Source organism: Stylophora pistillata, chromosome 1 (assembly GCF_964205215.1).
Source record: "Stylophora pistillata chromosome 1, jaStyPist1.2, whole genome shotgun sequence".
NCBI classification, from domain to species: Eukaryota; Metazoa; Cnidaria; class Anthozoa; order Scleractinia; family Pocilloporidae; genus Stylophora; species Stylophora pistillata.
Window position 1 is genome coordinate 29,735,574 of NC_142519.1, and position 17,641 is coordinate 29,753,214.

At 38.2% G+C, this 17,641-nt stretch overlaps 1 protein-coding gene across 3 annotated transcripts in view; it reads right to left on the minus strand.

Moving 5' to 3' along the window:
• Positions 1 to 17,641, minus strand: part of LOC111331986 (myoferlin) — a 58,344-nt gene that overhangs the window by 33,407 nt on the left and 7,296 nt on the right. For all 3 annotated transcript variants that reach the window (XR_015999135.1, XM_088754634.1, XM_088754677.1), the window contains exons 2-27: positions 17,083 to 17,319; positions 16,502 to 16,589; positions 15,508 to 15,639; positions 15,041 to 15,103; positions 14,506 to 14,556; positions 14,005 to 14,035; positions 13,009 to 13,073; positions 12,752 to 12,802; positions 12,508 to 12,554; positions 11,869 to 11,951; positions 11,349 to 11,449; positions 10,384 to 10,452; positions 9,529 to 9,572; positions 8,763 to 8,839; positions 7,491 to 7,591; positions 6,912 to 7,025; positions 6,224 to 6,323; positions 5,547 to 5,749; positions 5,343 to 5,449; positions 4,883 to 4,967; positions 4,111 to 4,221; positions 3,188 to 3,340; positions 2,945 to 3,094; positions 2,181 to 2,261; positions 1,512 to 1,591; positions 48 to 162 (exon numbers count right to left, since the gene is read on the minus strand). Coding sequence is in view for 2 of the 3 variants with exons in the window: in XM_088754634.1 (XP_088610760.1) it covers positions 48 to 162; positions 1,512 to 1,591; positions 2,181 to 2,261; positions 2,945 to 3,094; positions 3,188 to 3,340; positions 4,111 to 4,221; positions 4,883 to 4,967; positions 5,343 to 5,449; positions 5,547 to 5,749; positions 6,224 to 6,323; positions 6,912 to 7,025; positions 7,491 to 7,591; positions 8,763 to 8,839; positions 9,529 to 9,572; positions 10,384 to 10,452; positions 11,349 to 11,449; positions 11,869 to 11,951; positions 12,508 to 12,554; positions 12,752 to 12,802; positions 13,009 to 13,073; positions 14,005 to 14,035; positions 14,506 to 14,556; positions 15,041 to 15,103; positions 15,508 to 15,639; positions 16,502 to 16,589; positions 17,083 to 17,300 (2,520 nt within the window). In the remaining variant the exon portion in view is untranslated. The remainder of the gene's footprint in view (positions 1 to 47; positions 163 to 1,511; positions 1,592 to 2,180; positions 2,262 to 2,944; positions 3,095 to 3,187; positions 3,341 to 4,110; positions 4,222 to 4,882; positions 4,968 to 5,342; positions 5,450 to 5,546; positions 5,750 to 6,223; positions 6,324 to 6,911; positions 7,026 to 7,490; positions 7,592 to 8,762; positions 8,840 to 9,528; positions 9,573 to 10,383; positions 10,453 to 11,348; positions 11,450 to 11,868; positions 11,952 to 12,507; positions 12,555 to 12,751; positions 12,803 to 13,008; positions 13,074 to 14,004; positions 14,036 to 14,505; positions 14,557 to 15,040; positions 15,104 to 15,507; positions 15,640 to 16,501; positions 16,590 to 17,082; positions 17,320 to 17,641) is intronic.

The window sequence follows — 17,641 nt, forward strand, 5'->3', positions numbered from 1 at the left end:
CATATGGTGGATAAAGTTTAGCATTGGGATTGCTACAAGGTACTCACAATGTCTGTCCAATTCACTGACGCCGGCGACCAGTGTCCTCCAGGAAACCGTTCTTCGTTTTCAAACACGTCCTCCATAAAACTCTTACAGCCTGTGTCCTTTTCATACGCTAAGCTAAACCATTATTTCAAAGATCAAAATTATAGGAAACATGATATTAGCTAAACAGCAAACCCTCCTTTTTACTCGAAGTTGCTTAACCGAAAGGCGAACTGGTGAGCTATGCTTAAAAACGTTTCCAGTGCATCATTATGACCTCAGCTATAGCCTGTTCCAGGCCCTCGAACCGTGGAGATAGGAAAGCAGCAGACAAGCGACAAACAGCGCTTGCGGTTGTCAAGGAAAACGGCTAACCACAGCCGTTTTGGAGCTCATTTCCTCCAACAGAGAGCCCGGGGCAGGCTATCCCGGCGAGATTCCACAAGTTAGTTTTACACCAGGAGTCCCAGTTAAAGCAGAGGTGCTCTGACCGCTGCAAGTTCCACGCTACCCCACTAGAACTGAAAATAACTAAAATACTCTTTATTTTAATGTAACCATTAGATTCTCTCTTGCCGTGCGTCTGTTGAGTATAAATGACAAACTGAATTACGCACACATTTTGATTGGTTCTTATTTATGATCTACACTTCTTTATCATTAAGAAAAAAGTCGATTCTAAATTGCCATACGTCTGTTCAGTAATAAAAGGGATGTCAGAATTTGGTGGGAACATCATTGACTCACGCTACGTACGCCCCAAGTACCACTTGCTACATTTTGACTTCATCTGTGATCTATTCAACAAATAGATTCCATGTTGCTGTGCAGTAAATAGAGCACAGATGAAGTCAAAATGTGGTAAGAAAAAAACAGTGGCACATAGGATCTGAGCGTGTCACTGAGTTCTAACCACATTTTGAAATCATCTGTGATCTTTTACTGGACAGCCCCACGGCAACATGGAATTATGACCAATCACGACCGACTTAAGCCGCTTGATTCTTACAGCCAATAACATCACGGCAAAACTGACCAATCATTTTACACGAACTGGACTAAGAACATTCTACTGACAACAACTATTCACTTGACTCTGATGATGACTTCCGCACAGGTTGCCGAAACGTCAGTCATCACCACCGACAACAGTCCTTCTCAGGACTACACTCACCCGGACGATCGCACTACACTTTCACATGGAATATATTTGTTTTAAATGATAAAAGAACCAATTACTGTTAATGGTGACGCCATTTGTGAGTCTGTCCTCCAGTAGATGGTAAATAAGAACCAATCAGAATACATGTATCATGCAGTCTATCATATAAATTAAACACTTACAAATCACTTTTGGTGGTATATTTACTGTTATTATTTACTGGTATAATTAGTGATCATAGGAAATAACCAATCAGGGAACATGCATAATCTAGCTCATTGTGTAATACATTAAAATAAGTTGTTGAACTGTAATGACACACCTCAGCTCTGGATTGACGAACCACTTTCCATCAAAACTCCAGCCATCAGGAGGAATAAACGAGTCTTTTAACAGCTTCAGCTGCAAGAGAATTTAACAATCATCGTCATTAGACTAAGAGCCGCACTTCGCTTTACGTCCTTGTAAACTAGGTGCAATAAAAGTTAGAATCTGCAAAACAAGAGGCATACAGCGAGTAGGAAAATTGCTGTTTCTCTAGGATAGGATCGTGGGTTTCCAAAATTACCTCAAAATAATTTCGTAAGATATCAGTAACAACCAAAAGTTTCCCCTAAATATAATCCTGAGTGGAAACAAACACACACGGACTATTTGTCTTTCCCAAGAAAAAAAACACTACAGCCTTTGCCAGAACTTTTCTAGGCTGGACCTTTAAATTTGCAATCCAGTGCACTTAGGCAAATTCATTAAGGCACATTTAGCATGTGTTAGTATTTACTGTACATAAGTGGCATTCTCAAGTTTAAAACCTTTACAAATCCCGACTTCTCTGAAATGTATTTTAACCATTCAAAATCCACTTCCAAACGGGGGAGAGAGTAAGGGTTTTAACTTCTACGATACGCAGTAATCTTTGTTGCGGACTAAGGACTCAACCAATTCCCTGACATGATAACTCTGTCACTTTCTTGAGAACAAGATAACTTACCGTTCCACCAGCATTTGACCAGGCAGGCCGAGGGAGTCCTTTGGCTGTCCAATTACCTAGCACACTCATCTGGTTCTCGTACTAGGGACATAAGTGCAACATTTATACCTTTTAATTTGAACGCGAATCTTTGCCTCTGGCGAGTTAATTTCTCGTGAGGAAAAGCGTTATAAATCGTTAGTCATCAGAGGCCTATTAAAATAAATCATGCCGTTTGCAAATGGCTTACGCCGTTCGCCCAGAATTCTTAAATTGAATTTTTTTATTTCTATACCGGGATCAACCCATGAAAACGTGCTGGATGTCAGATCGCAATTTGATTGAGCGCGCGCCGTAAACCCAATTCAACGTTCTCAGGAAAGGAAAGAGTCAATAGGACCAGTGTTAGAAGTAGCATAACTAATTTAAAACCTGACTCTGCTAAGACCTCAAGCAAACTGCATGAAGAGCGGAAAACGCAAGTGCCACTCGTGACTGTAAGTCACGATTAGCTTTAGTCTTTCATCTGTTTAGCTGAGAAGGTGACACAAGATTTTATAACCAATAACATCGTAAAATGAGATTTCGGTTGTTCATCATGGAGAATTCCCTTGAAATGAAGCAGAATCGTTGGTCCCACTATGTAGTGACTGCAAATTTGATGACCACTCAGAGAGTAAAACCAAAGCAATCCTGGAAACATTTCGTCATTATGATGAAAATTACACCCAGTTTATTCTTTACGAGCTAATCACAGAAATTTTACTTATTTAACCTAATTTTACCGTTTCTGCAAACACGCAAAAGTCGCCCTCAGTCTCTTGGCGGTTACTCCAGGCCCCTTGGTCTTTCTCGAGTCCAAGCCACAGCATGACGCGGACTTGAGCGGGGACTTCTGGGTAGTCCTCTAGGTTGAACTGTTTCTTTCCGGGGTACTGTGAGGTTGGAGAAAGGATTCATTTCTCTACTTCAATGATATCTGAACAATCAAAAACCTCACATAAGGCAAATTGTTTCCACAAATTTACCTGCATAAACAAATCCAGTGTTTTTCCGCAATGTTTTCCTCGAGCTTCCGCATGTGTTGAATACAGCAGATCATAAGCAGGGATGCGATGATAAGCTATCCTCTTTTCTCCACTCATCATCCAAATCACTACATCAGGCATGCTATTCTGAGGCTGTAAAGACATTTATTGTTTGGTATGGCAAATAGGCGTTGCCTCTTAATGAAAGATTTATTTGATGACAAGATTTATGATTGACATTAATTCTGTACAGTTATTCAACAGCGTTAGCATATTCTGTTTCAAACCAGTTTTCCAGAAGAATCGAGAAGAGAAAGAAGTCATTTCATGTAGTCTGTTTATAAATCCGCTTACCTGAAGAACCTGCTAACCTGTAAAGTGAGACTGTTTCAACGACCCGCCACAGAAGTGAGTTTTCAATCACGTTTTCTGAATTTAGTTTCGAGATAAAGACTTGATTTGCATTTGTTCTGATTGCGAATTATAGATTTATTTCTTTTAGACGATTTATTTCTTTTAGACGATTTATTTCTTTTAGACGATTTATTTCTTTTAACGATTAAAAAACGTGAAGGCAGTTGGTAAAGCCAAACCCAAAGTTACATCGAGCGACCGAGTCGTCATTAGCTTTAGTTTTGCAATTGATTAGCTGAGAGGGTAGAGAGCCAATGAGATCTCAACATGCTCAAATTAAAACCGACCAAACTGTCTGAAGTGCGGTAAAACGCCGGAGACCAAGTTGTAGTTTAGCATCTGATTGGTTGACAGAGTAGCTCGAGTTTTGCAGACCAATTAAAGAGCAAAGCAAAGCAGAGCAAAGACAATGCAACTCTGAATTATTTTCGAAAGTCAATTGAAAAATGTTTTTAGTGGAGTTGGGGATAACAAGAATGCATTATACTGTGTCCAAGCATGTTTCTTACCTCTACTGCAAGGAAATGAAGCTTTTTCAAAAACTCCTCCACGACTCCGATCGTTTCATCCACGTCTGTAGCACTTGTGCGAAGTTTTGAGGCCTCTTCGACGATACATTTCTGATTAAAAGCAACGTAGAACAAATAATGAAGTATGGAAGTTTGCCTTTCACTTCCCAAATCGTCTTTTATTACCCCGTATTAATCTTCGCGACCCCTAACCATCCTTAATTCTTTCGCTTATTAGCGCACCTCTTTTGGGAAAAATTTATTTCACAGTTTCCTTCTACTTAAAGGAAATTTTCAACGTCACAGAAGAGCGACTCAGAATATCGCCATGTTCTTTCTAGCTTTCTCAAGTATGACACTGACACAGTGTCAAGGAGACCAGTAATGGAGAGTACATAACATAATCAACGCAACTATGAGGAATGGTATTACGAAAATGTTTTCGAATTTCGATTGAGTGTTGTAAAACGAAACCAAAACCAAAGTTATCAAAACGACCAAGTAGAATAAGGCAAAATACCATTAGGAACAAATGAGAACTCAAACAAAAACCAAGCAAATCGCCAAAAGCGCGGGAAAACGCCGGTGACCCAAGAGTGATTGGTTTTGGTTTTGCATCTGATTGGTTGAGAAAGTGGCGTGATTTTTTTTGACCAATCACAGAACGAAGTAAAGCAAAACGAATGAAATCTTGGATTACTTTGGACAATCAATTGAAAATGGATCTAAATCAGCGAAATATAAATAGCATCGATATGGATTTGACACTGACCAGTTCACTTTCTCGTGTCTCTCTCAACTTCAGATCAAGATCGTTGATTCCGGGTGTTTTGGCTGCCAACGGAGGAAGGGGTTCTCTAGAAATCGTACGAGATCCCGTCAACAAAGCAGTATTTATTTGAGTGTCAACATAAAGTATTTGATCATTTTGAATGTTTAACTGTGCTTTGTGACTTGCCTAGATCGACGTGTAACTTGCAAAATCAACGCATTAACAACAAACTAGAGTTCAGAAGAAACAAACTTAATAGCCAGCGGGTACTTCTTAGATTCTTCTACCCCTACTTTTCAAAGAAATACAGCGCAGCTAGATGGGAGAAGTAAGAATCTGATGAAGGGAGTTTAAAAAAGGGGTTAAAAATCAAATGTCTTGCTGATAGATACAAAAACCACCAATGATCAAACTTTCCTAAGATGGATTATGGGATGAACTTTTTTCCTAGCTTTCTTACCTGCAGCTCTCTATCAATGTATCCAGCATTTTAATTGTAAGAACAGCAACAGTTGTTAGTGCGGCTTTCTCGGTAATCGCCAGCTGAACTTTTTCCAAGTCTAACTCCTAATTGGAAAATCATAATACACATAACAATCCTCCGAGAATACATGAAACGTTTGCTGGCAATGGCACATCTGTCGGGTAAAACGTTAAAACTCACAAGTTGTTCGCATATCCGAGTGAGGATGTTCCTTGGCTCCAGTCTGAAGGCGATATCTTCCCAATGGCTATCCACGTTACAACACGGTTTGATATCATTCCATGGCAGGAAGTAATAGTAGCTGCCATCAAATATGGCGTTTGTTGGTGATGTAGAAGATGACGAAGGCGGCACTGACAAGTCCAGCTGGTTTCCATAGTTACCTGAAAAAAAAAACACACACACACACACCAGAAACTACAGTCGAACTTCTGCACAAAGAGTATCTTGAAGACAGAAGAATGTGGCCACGGTAAAGAAGTAACTGCCATGAGAAGGCAGGAATGTGATATGCCTTGTCTTTTTTGGGGGGCGAAAGGGCTTTTGGTGAAGCATCATTATGTAACGAAATCAAAATATGCAAATCAGAAACCAAAACAGAAACCAAACAACAGTGTTTGGAAAAAAAATAGCAACAGAAGCAAGTGAAGAACAATTAGTTTATCATTTTTCACTCAAATTAGGACAAAGGAATTTTTCAATCATTACTTTTACAAAAACGTGTGCACATTGCACCAACCGTGAGTGATTTTATTTTATATGAGATGCTGAGTCCTATGCGCTTTTGACAAATATATTCCATGTTTTTGTGGGTCTGTACTGTACTAGATATTTGTTTATCACTTATCCATTCATACCTATGCTTATTTCAAAAGTAACAGGTCCATCAGTACAAGCGACCATTGTGGCTTCCAAAAAACAGGCAAACAGCTTGTATTTACGCCGACGTAGATAAGTCTGGAAAGGAAAACAACTGGAATTGAAAGTGCTCTGGTATCTAAAAATATTTCCCTAGTTTCAAGACGGGCCAAGGTATATGACTTGAGCTAACACCCAATTTGGTTTGGTAACACTAGGATCTAACTCACAAAGTCTGTGCAGCATGCTAGAGCACTCTTCGAATGACTGTCGTAAAACCAAATCTAAATTCATCACAACGACCAATCAGAAGAAAGAAAAATACCTTAAGAACCAATGAGATCTCAAAGAAAAACCGACCATACTGCCGCGGGAAAACGCGGGCGACCAAGTCGTGATGGGTTTTAATTGAGCACCTGATTGGTTGAGAGAGAGCGCGTGAGTTTTCTGAACCAATCAAAGAGTGAAGTAAAGCAGAATCAACGTTATGCCTGATTACTTTCAACTCTCAAATGAAAATTGCTCTATCCAAACGTGAAAAACTGTTTAGCGCTTTAGGTTCTTCTAACCCAAGCCGCGTTGATATTGAGAAATGGCCGTTGATGGCAAGAAAGGGATGTCTAACAACTTGTCACGTTACGCCCACAAGAGAAATCTTTTCTTTTTTTAACCATGAGCTGCACATACCTGAACTCGCACAATGTCATCACTTAATACTTCTTCGACCAGCTTGGTGGGTTGAGTGTCTAATTTAGTCTCCAACTCAACCAGAACTCGGCCACGGTAAGCCACACCCTTACCCTGAAAGTAGATAAAATTACAATTTCGGGTCATTTATAAGTAGTACGGTGAGGTAGCCCAGCAGAAGCTAGAAGCTTATCAAACCTGGGTTCCTCATAAAGGTAAATATCACAGTTTAGAGAAACGAACAGTTTTCCGAGAATAAAGCTACGCGCAGGTCAGAAGGTTTACGAACAGCTAACCGTTTGCTCAAGGGATGTTTACTCTTCAGTGTTCTCTGATACGCCTTTATGAATAAACAAACATGTGCCTAATCTTCTGAAATGAAAGATAAACGCTTTCTCATCTTGAAATAAATCTAAACGAATTCTTTTATCGTATTGGAAATAGGGTTTGCAAATTGAGGGTTATCCCTTAAGGCATATTCGGTCATTTGATGCGTTTAGACCAATCGTGCGCGAGCAAAAATAATTCATGGATCATAAGTGAGTACACACTCAAACCAATGTAGTCATGAGAACTTACAATGCCAAGATTCAGATCTTCAAATTCATCAGGGAGATCAGAGTATTCTCTTGTGGAGCCATAAAAGTTTATGAAGCAAGGTCCAAACCTTGGCAGGTATCCTGGAGGCACAACAGAAGAGACTTGTTCAAATCATGGCAGTGCAGTACGCTGTTGATGAATGATGATGTGACAAACACAAAGGATTCTCCCAGTGTTCTAGAGAAATATCTGACTCAACTAGAAATGTTCTTTTACTTGTTGTTCCAGTTACAACATGTTGTTGTTCTCATCATCTTCAGTTTGCTGAGTCGGATAACTTCAGAAACACTGAAAAATCATGTGCAGCTCATGAGAAAATTTCAAAACGTTCAAATAAAAGCCTGTTACCAGCGGTCTACAGCTGCCTATTAGACCCCAATCTGTTAACCCTTTGACCCCTAGCATCTAATTTCTCCTGACAATATCACCCCTGAATCACATATATATGAACGGTAACAAGAACAAAGGAAATGATCACGAACTTAAGAAACTTTTGATTGTTGAACAAATTCTCCATGTCAGCATTTTAGGAAATGTATAGAGAACAGTGTGGAGAATATGCATTCTGATGTTAGGTTGTGAAGGGTAAAGCCTGCATGCAGGTCTTGTGTTAGGGTTTCACCTTATGGCCCCTTTTCTGTGGAAGCAGCCTTTTACACTACCAGAAGCTGCTCAAGGAAAAGTTATTGGAACTCTTAAAAATCACAAATTGCAAGATTCTATTTTGTTGTGAATTTATTTTCATTATTTCCTGCTATTCTTACTCTTCCTTCCTTCCTTCGTTACTATTGTACACCACGTCTATGCTCTGGTTCAAAACAGTATTTGTTTATAATGATTACAAACTTCAGTCCTCCACAAAATTGTTGAAACATAGCTCCCCATTCTCCCCAAGTCAATGTTGCTGAGGAGAAAATTGGACCAGCCGAAAACAAATTGCTCGTTAGGAGGCTAAAAGGATGTTTCAACAAAAGTTCATGAAGATTATAGTTTGATTTGTATTTTTTTTTCGGGTTAGATCTCATTGTGTACCAAACACGCCAGAGTATAAGCTGCACTCACAAATAAGCCATTTGTTATGTACATTTTTAATTGGGAAAAAAGGTGTGGCTTATATATGCCACTGTTTACAGTAACTGGAGCAAAGGACATAACAAGTCAAACCAGTTTGACCAGAAATTCATTTTAAACACTAACACTAGTACTTAAATACTATAAGCAGTATTGGCATGGTCTTGTCCATTAACCAACCTTCTTCTCCTTGTCCAGATATTTCAGACATTGGAAGGTAATAGGTACCAATGCAGTCATCACCACTTAGTTTGTCCCTAGCAAACAAAATATGTGAATTAATTTTATAAGCATTATGTTCAAAAAGGAACTTTGATGTGGGCACCTGGCAAAGCAAAATTTTGAGTGCTCTTTGAGGATTGGAACCTCAAAGTTGCTGATTCTGTGGTCAAATGCTTTATTTTTGAGCTAAAGAGAGCCTGTCCTTTATCATGCTGTATACCAAAAATTCAAATTAATTAGAACAGTTGTTGCAATTTTTAACAGTCTAAAATTTTAGCTAAACCCTGGTCATCAGAGATGACATTTTCTACAATCATCCAGATACCCTTCCTAGAAGAGATGACTCCCATTGCCAAAGAATTTTAAATATTGCTAACAAGGTCAAAAAAATTGGTAAATAATGATAAATTTTTCTATCACATGTATGTGTAGTATCCATTCCCCCTCACGCATTGCAGGCCTACGTTGTATCATGTGATTTGCATTAAAGTTTAGTTTATATCCAACATGGAGTGTGTTTGACAATCATACTGTATGCAGCAAAACATACTTTTCTAGGAGTAAATTTGATGGTTACTTGGAATGTTATTCACATCTATATACCAATCAAATTTGTTTTGAAAAGACTAATAAAACTAATTCAATTTCAAAATCAACAACAAAAAGGTATAATAAAGTAACAACAGTATAACCATCCTTTAAAAAATAAAAAAAGTTTACATACCAGTCCCATAACTGCAACTTTAACTTTTCTGCCATGGTAGGGAACTTAAACAAAAAAAGGGGCTTACTTAGATTTCATCTGTGTGGCATACATATACCAGCACCTTGTATTTGGACCATGGCCAAAGGTGACTCCTCCTAAACTAACCATATAACACTACAATTTATTATCAAAGTGTAGAAGATTGAAAAAGGTTCCACTGAGGTTTGTTACTTTTTGACGTAACCACAAGAGATTAATGAAAAACATTGTAAGTTTTAACCATGTTCAGCAAATAAAGAAATTTAATCATTTGTCACAAGGGTGGGAAAAAACATGGTCTCTCCCTACCCTCCCAAAGATTAAAGCCTGCAGAGAACCTGAGATTTCGCAGTCCGATTCTCCACCATTTAGCCTAAGAGAACTTGTCATAGTTTACATGTGGTTTTGCACCTGCGCATGTGCGCATCGGATTCCGGCATGTACACTTGTTTGCTGGATTAAAAATGTTGTTGCGTCTATGACTTTGAATCTCGTTAACCTCATTCATCCTGACTCGATACCACAACAGAACTCATTGGTGAACAAGGCCAAAACTAAGTTCAAACAAGACAAATGTCCTACATAGTACTACAGACAGCACTGTATAGACAAGTTTATTGCCAAGCTCTTCAATAATTCCTCTACAGCTCAGTGGCAGGGTACCCTGTTTGGATGGCACACGTTAATTGCAAGCTTGACCTTTAAATAACTGGGCCCTGATACTGTTAGGAGAAATTTCATTTTGGCCACTCCTAGGAGAAAGAGGGTTAAAGACACCAACAAGGTTTCAATTTTTGTGTAGCCTATCACAGCCAAAGCAAAAACAATTTGTACCTGAAATGGAACATGTAGCCCTTGTTTGAATTCAGGGTGATCACAGTTTTTGTGTACATCTGTTCTTGCCTGAAAAAGAAGATCACTAATTATCAAGAGCTGGCAAGAAGCATATCCTATATGTTCTGATAGGCTGTTGGAGCAGGCAGGATGAGAGTTGGATTGCCAGCTTTAATTCCGAGCAAGAAAAAATGTGCAGCATTGTACAGCTTTCTAATTAATTCAACTGAGACTAACCAAATTGAGGCAAAAAATTTTTGCTATATGATAAATATTTTAATTAACAAGCTTGTTCTATCACGATGGCAAAAAATAGCACCTTTCTTTTTTTAAATTTTTATGAACCTCAAGTTCATCTTGGTTCATAGAGAAGCAGGAAATTGGCCAAAATCCAGCCATTTTGACCCCAAATCTCAATAATACTTATTGATCTTAGTTCAGTAACCTTCCAGGGAATTCTAACATTTTGCAACTTACATTACATCCAGCAACTACGAGACATCTGTGTTTACCAGAAGAACTATAACAAGCCATTTCCAAATTACCTCTGGCCTCTTTTTCAAAATGAGGCCTGGCACTCAACCATTCTTGTAAAAATGAGTTTAATTTGCATGTGAATGAAAACTTATCATCATATGAAAGGAAGAGCACCAACGATTAAGACTCGCTTTAAAAAGAGGCTAAAGGTAATTGAGAAATGGGCCATTGCATTTTAAGGTGTTTCATTTTAAAACTTACAGTTCACAAAGAGCTGCCTCTGGCTAAAAATCAATAATGGTAATGACAATTTCTATTTGTTCTCTATGTTTCATGATAACAAGTGAACAGTTGACGTGTGGGTATATCAGCACCTACATGTACATGTATACACTGTGGCTCATTGTGGTGCAGAATGTTTCAGATCGGTTTGATTTCAAACAAAGGGAAAATAGAAATCAAATAGGTAAAAAACACAAAGGACTTACTTCTTTGCCAGCAAATGAGAATATCAAGTATGGGTCAACCAACTCTTTCATCTCACCACCAACTAAGGTTTTTTTAATTGTCTCACTAACTGCGGAGTCCACTGCAAAGATACACATGTATGAGAACACAAAGATAACTAAATAAAAAGTCCATGAAGATTAATTTTAATATTTTTATGGCATGCATGTCCACATGTCTCAAATGCTTATAGAAATTGCACAGCCCTGAACTTTTAAAATATACACCGATTTAATTCAGACAAAAGAAAATTGAACTTCAAGAACTTTAAGAGGTAAAAAGTTAAGAACTAGAAAAAGATGCTCAACAGTATTCATTCCTACATTTGGGACACAGATACGCCTGAGTTCTGAATTTCCCATTTTATGCTGTACCAACTGAAATACTGAGAAATCAGTTGTTACTTTCATCTTTTCAGGAGCATTAAATTACTCCCAGCATAATTAAGGTGGAGCCACATAGATCCCTCAAAACTATTTACTAGTAAAAATGAAATATTACTCTGTGGAATATCCTCAGCTCTAAAGACTCTCAGGGAGAAAACTGCTGGTCTAAGCATCATGCCTGGAGGTTGGATCAAGTTACTGTAAATAAACAAAACACAAAGCAAACAGTTTATCAACTCAGAGTGCAAATTGAAAGAAAACTTCCCTTAGTTGCATGCATGGAAAACTCAACTTAAACAGAACAACATGATAACAAAAACACAATGGCTAATACACTCAAAAAGTCTAATTTAGATTCAATTAACTTGAAGATTACAGGTACACATATATAAGCCTAACAAATCAACAGTGTTTTAGCATGGTCTGTACTCTTATTGACAATGATATTTATCATCACAGTGGTCAACATGTTGTGGACTCGCTCGGCACAGCACAATATCAACATCAAACAAAACAATTCTTTCAAGTGGTGACCATAAATTAAATGTGGGACATGTTGATGTGAGCAGCTTTGTCTGTAACTCTAATTTACGATGACAAATTGGCCATTCAAATTGAGACATTCCTGCCAATTGTGATAAAAATGCATTTCACATGCCAAATGCTGCAAATTTCAAATATGCAGGACTCTGAAAAAAAAGAACACAAACAAAGAAAACATTGAATAAACCAAACTCTTTTTAGAATTACTTACTCTTCAATATCATCAAGGTCATCTTGATCCTCTGTTATTGTCACCACCTGCACAAAGATAGTACATCATATCAGATACAAAGTAGCACTCTTAAAGGAATGTTCAAAAGCTCTGGTCTCAAAACTCCAGAATGCCCAGATCATGCAAGCATCAATTTGTTAGCTGGCTGTGGCACCCAGCCAAACTGTATCACTAAACACCCCTGAGATTAAGCTTGAAATGAAAAATGAAATTTCTCACTTACTGGGGCTTCATCACCAGGTCCTAGAACCATAACTGTAACTTTCAAGTAGCCCTGAGAAGAGGGATTAAAAAGGGCAGAAAAGAAAACTTTTATGCATCATCATCACAGTAAACTTAATAAACAATATGATTTGGCATAATTTAACTTTTTCCTTGGTTTGAAATTTTCCATACAGGTTTAATTTTTTGATAATCAGAAAACAGTGGAGTTTTTAATTAGCTAGGTTACCAATTGAAAATACATGATTTGCTTCTTACTTTTGCTCCTGCCATTTTGTCTTCTGGGTCTGATAACAGTATCCACTTCCTTAGAACAGAATGAGCTATACAAAAAAAAACACAGCTAAAGCTGACTCTAAACCAAATGTCACAACTTTAAACATTCACTCAGTGACTTAGAACTGACTCCTTTCAACAGGTGTCAACTATTACTGGCACCATACCATTGACTTATTTATGATATTTAATTGCACTACAAATGACCCAGTCACGACCAACCAATGCCAAAAACACAGCTAAACTAAACTAATCAATTTACATGAACCAGATTTGGTATACTGGACTGACAACAACTCTTCACTTGACTCTGACGATGACTTCCAGTCAGGCCGTTGACCACACATCAGTTACTTAATTACTGCACGATTGAGTCCTTCTCAGGACTACCCTTACCCAGATGATCAACCTCCCAGTTAGCTCGACCGCCTCCCGGTTAGCTTAATTGGTTAGAACGCCGAATTGTGTTGTGCAGGAGGTCGAGGGTTCGAGCCCTGGCTGGCCGGACCAATACTCACGGTCTTAAAATAAGTGAGGAGAATTTGCTAACTTTCTATCAAGAAATAGATAGATATTCTAGTCTTCTTGGATAAGGATGAATAAACCGTATGCCCCGTCTCCTGCAGGGTTAGGGGTAGGAGACGTTAATTTCCCATGCACTAGATTACTGTGTGGTGGATGTCCTCCCCTGGGTGGGATGGGTGGGTGTTGCTCGGCATTGGCCCTGAAAAGCCCCTATGGGGAGTGGTCAATTAACCTATGTATTTATGTATGTGTATGTAAGTATGATCAAACTACACTATCACATATTTGAGGTTTTTTAGAAATGGATACTATTACATGGCATTTAATTGACTTTGAAAATTTTTGGAAGATCTTTCCAGTAAAGTTACAAGTACCCCACATTAAGAAAATCTTAGGCACACAACTAAAATGCAGATAAATTTTTCATAGTAATGTTAATTTTCATCATCTTACAAGGTTCATCATAGAAGAATCCCACATCACACTGCAAGAGAAACAAAGTAGCCAGATCTAAGACTAACATGAAACACAAAAACAGGTACACTGCATCAACATTCCCTTTAAAGAACTTTTAAGTTCTTAAAAGAGCTTTATCATCAATAATTTGGAGCATAAAAAAAATCACAAACAGCTGATTACATCCTCAAGACCATGATACACTAGCTATGAAAAAAGGATCATTCCAAAAACAAAAATTGGCTGTTCATCAATATGGTAACACACTACCTCACATTTGATGTGTTTTAAAGCTAAGTCAATGTGTATATAATTAAATGAGTCATGGTCACTTATTTGCCTTTTACCAAAAAATTTGACCATCAAGCACAGCACAATTGTTTCTTGTGTAATGGGAATTTGAAAAATCTGATCTTCAAATGCCCGGGGAAGTTGCCGCAAATGAGGGGAGGTATTCTGAAACTTAAATTGATTGGTGCATTATTTAGCAAATCTCACCTGAAAACTTCCAACCATTGCATTTGCTCTTAATTTCTTGGAATTAAATACCTAAAAGACCAAATGTTCAGCACACTTCAGAGCTAAGTAAGATTATTGATTTATTACAGTATGGGTCAGGGCTCTTTACACTCACAGTGCCTTTCTCCACCTATGGGTACTGTCAGAAAAAAACCTGAAGAAAGGCTGGTAGGTTAAACCCCATCTACAGGAGAGCATGCAGTGATATTCTTATGTCACTTCAGACCAAGGAAACCAGGATAACCTCTACCTGGGTGGGCCACTTAGCTTGAGTACAGACTTAACACTCTCAAAGTAAACAATTTTTTTTTTCAGTTTTTAACCTTTTTCACAGATTTTAAATTTTAATTTTTCTAATAAGCATATTTGAAACATCTGTTCCTTTATCCTTTTCCAGATTGGCCCTGAAAAGCATTTTTGAGTGGCGGTGGGGGTTAGGTAACTATAATTCTATCACCAATACACATATCTTATCCATCGGCTGTCATAAATTCTTTCACATCATACACTGTACCTCAAACAGAGCTTGAGCATCAAACAGTTTGTGTGGTGTAACATTGAAATTGAAGAAAAACACCTGTTAAGATTAAACAACATAGTAACTACTATATAGTAAGTTTAGTTCAATATGTCATTAAGGTATACTTATAAATTAAAGCAGAATTTGTCTAGAAATCAGGCCCTCTGATTAAGCAGAAAAAAAGTTTATACTTTTTTTGTAACCCCTTCCAGGGTGAAGCAGCTAAATTTTTTTCCCTCACAGCATCACACTGCTGAATCGAACGTTAAGGTCAAGGGAATCGATAAAGGAAATTATTGCCAACTAAAGGAGCTCTTAACAATCTTCACCTTGTTAGTATTATACGAAATGTGTAGATATCAGCTACTATGTTGAATATTTACACTGCATGATGTTAAAGTGTAAAACAATTAAGGAAATTTAATACATGTTTCTTGCAATTCCATTCCTGTTTTTCAAACCTCATCATAAAATGGCTTGTTGGTTGATTTGATGACTTTAGTTTGCCGTGACTGATTGTCCATTGTCACACGGACCACAGGGCTGATATTAGCTCCTGCCAGCTGACGACCCTCGATAATCCTCACCCTCACCTGAAAAAGTGAAAAATAAGCATTTAAATGACATAAAGCGCAGACAAGGCCTTTTTGATTTAAAACTGCAATGCATAATGATAGTCAATATGTGAGGTTCCAAACAACAGAACCCTTTTTTATTGAGTATTGTTAAAACAAAACCAAAATAAGCACAACAACCATTGACAGGGAAGGTTAAGTGATCTGTACTCTAGCCAAATGGCCCATGATCCAGTGAGAGCTTATACTGATTTTCATAACATGAAATTAACTTTTTTACCCCCACACCCTGGAAGGGAAGTCAGTCCGTCCTAAGGTTACCCTTCAGCTTTTCATCTGGTTTCCTTGACAATTTGCCAAAACCCATTCATATTTCAGGGCAAAAAGAGTCAAATGTTTTGCACAAGAACATAACACATTGACCAGGCCATTGGTCTCAAACCTGAGGAACTCTCCACCTGCAGTACAGAGCACTAAACCATTGCCCCAACCCACTTTTGAACTCAATGTAACAAGTAGATTTCTGCCAGAAGTGCAAGGACATGCACTGGTGACCAAGTTCTGATTGCTTTAAATCTTGCATCTGAATGTTTGAGAGGGTGCCACAAGCTATTTAGAGTAATTAACTGAATCACTAAACAAAGGAAAGGAAAACTAAAGCAACTGTCTGAGCCAGGTTTCTTGTTGCTTTATAAAAAATGTTTAAAGTTTCCAACCGTTGGATCATTTGCATTGAGTAATGATATAAAGCTCTTTCACTTTCTTTGGTACCTTTCCTGGACTAACAAATTTGTTTCCTAGTTGATATGAACCGCTTCAATTAGCACCATGCATGTAAACATGTTCTATTGACCAAACATTGAACTAATAATTTACGAACCTGAAAATCAAGATTTTTATCAGGTAGTTTCTTCCTTGCTTCACTTTTTGCTAGTAAATCCTCAGTGCCAGATGGTTTTTCAGACACCCTTTTTTTGGATAAATAATTTCAAGACAAAGTCATTAAATGTTAATGAGTATTATAGTCGATTCTTATCAAAGTGCACCTTGAAAATAAGACTTAAGGGTGAAATTGGCTACTTCACTTAAGATCTTCAAACCCAATCAGTCTACCCATAATATTAGCAGTGCAAGACATGCAGGCATTTCTCCACCTGCAGCAAAATTCAAGATGAGTTGGGGATAGGTTTGCTGGACTCGGGTCTGGGAATAAAAATGCTCAATACTTGACCCCTTGCAGATAGACCTCTTGCTGGCTCATGTAGCTCAGCTGGACCTCCTCCTCTTAGACAAATGAAGAAACAAACATGCCAAAGCTAATAACAAGCACCTCTCTGCAGGGTACAGTGTGTCTTAACCATAACAATTTTCTCTCTCACTGAGAGGTTTAAGCTAAAAGAGCTCCTCTGTAATATCAACCTGATCCTTAACTATTTCTTTTAACTTTTTATCACTCCTTACCTCTCTTGACCTCCACCCAGTGGTGCTTTGGAGTCCTCTGGCTTCTCATCCTTCAATTTAGATGGCTGCTGAACCTTTGATTGAGCCTGTTCTGTCTCACGAGGAGGTTCTGGGGTGACTGCTCTCTCAACTGGCTGTGGAGTCTCTGCTGGGGGAGGAGGGTTTGGGGCTGGGTCAGGCGGGGGAGGGGTGGATGCAGCATCCCCTGCACCATCCATAATGGCTTTTCAAATAAACCTAAGAAAGAAGGATATAAAAAAATTAATGGATATTGCACTAAAAAAGCTATATTTCACAGAGAATATCCAATTTGTATAGCATTAAACTCTTCACTCCCATTGGTGGCCCAGGACTTGACACTAACTTTTCAACGTACTTGCCTGGTGGCTGGTGACAACTCAGATGTTACAACAATTTCAGTTTGTTTACTAGCCAAACTGGCTAGTGGAAATCTAAAAACCACAAGGCAAAACTGAATTTCTAATAGTCTGTGGCCAGTTGGCTACCATTTCTGTCGAGCCCTGTGACCAGGAATTAATTTCTCCTTAAAATGTCAATA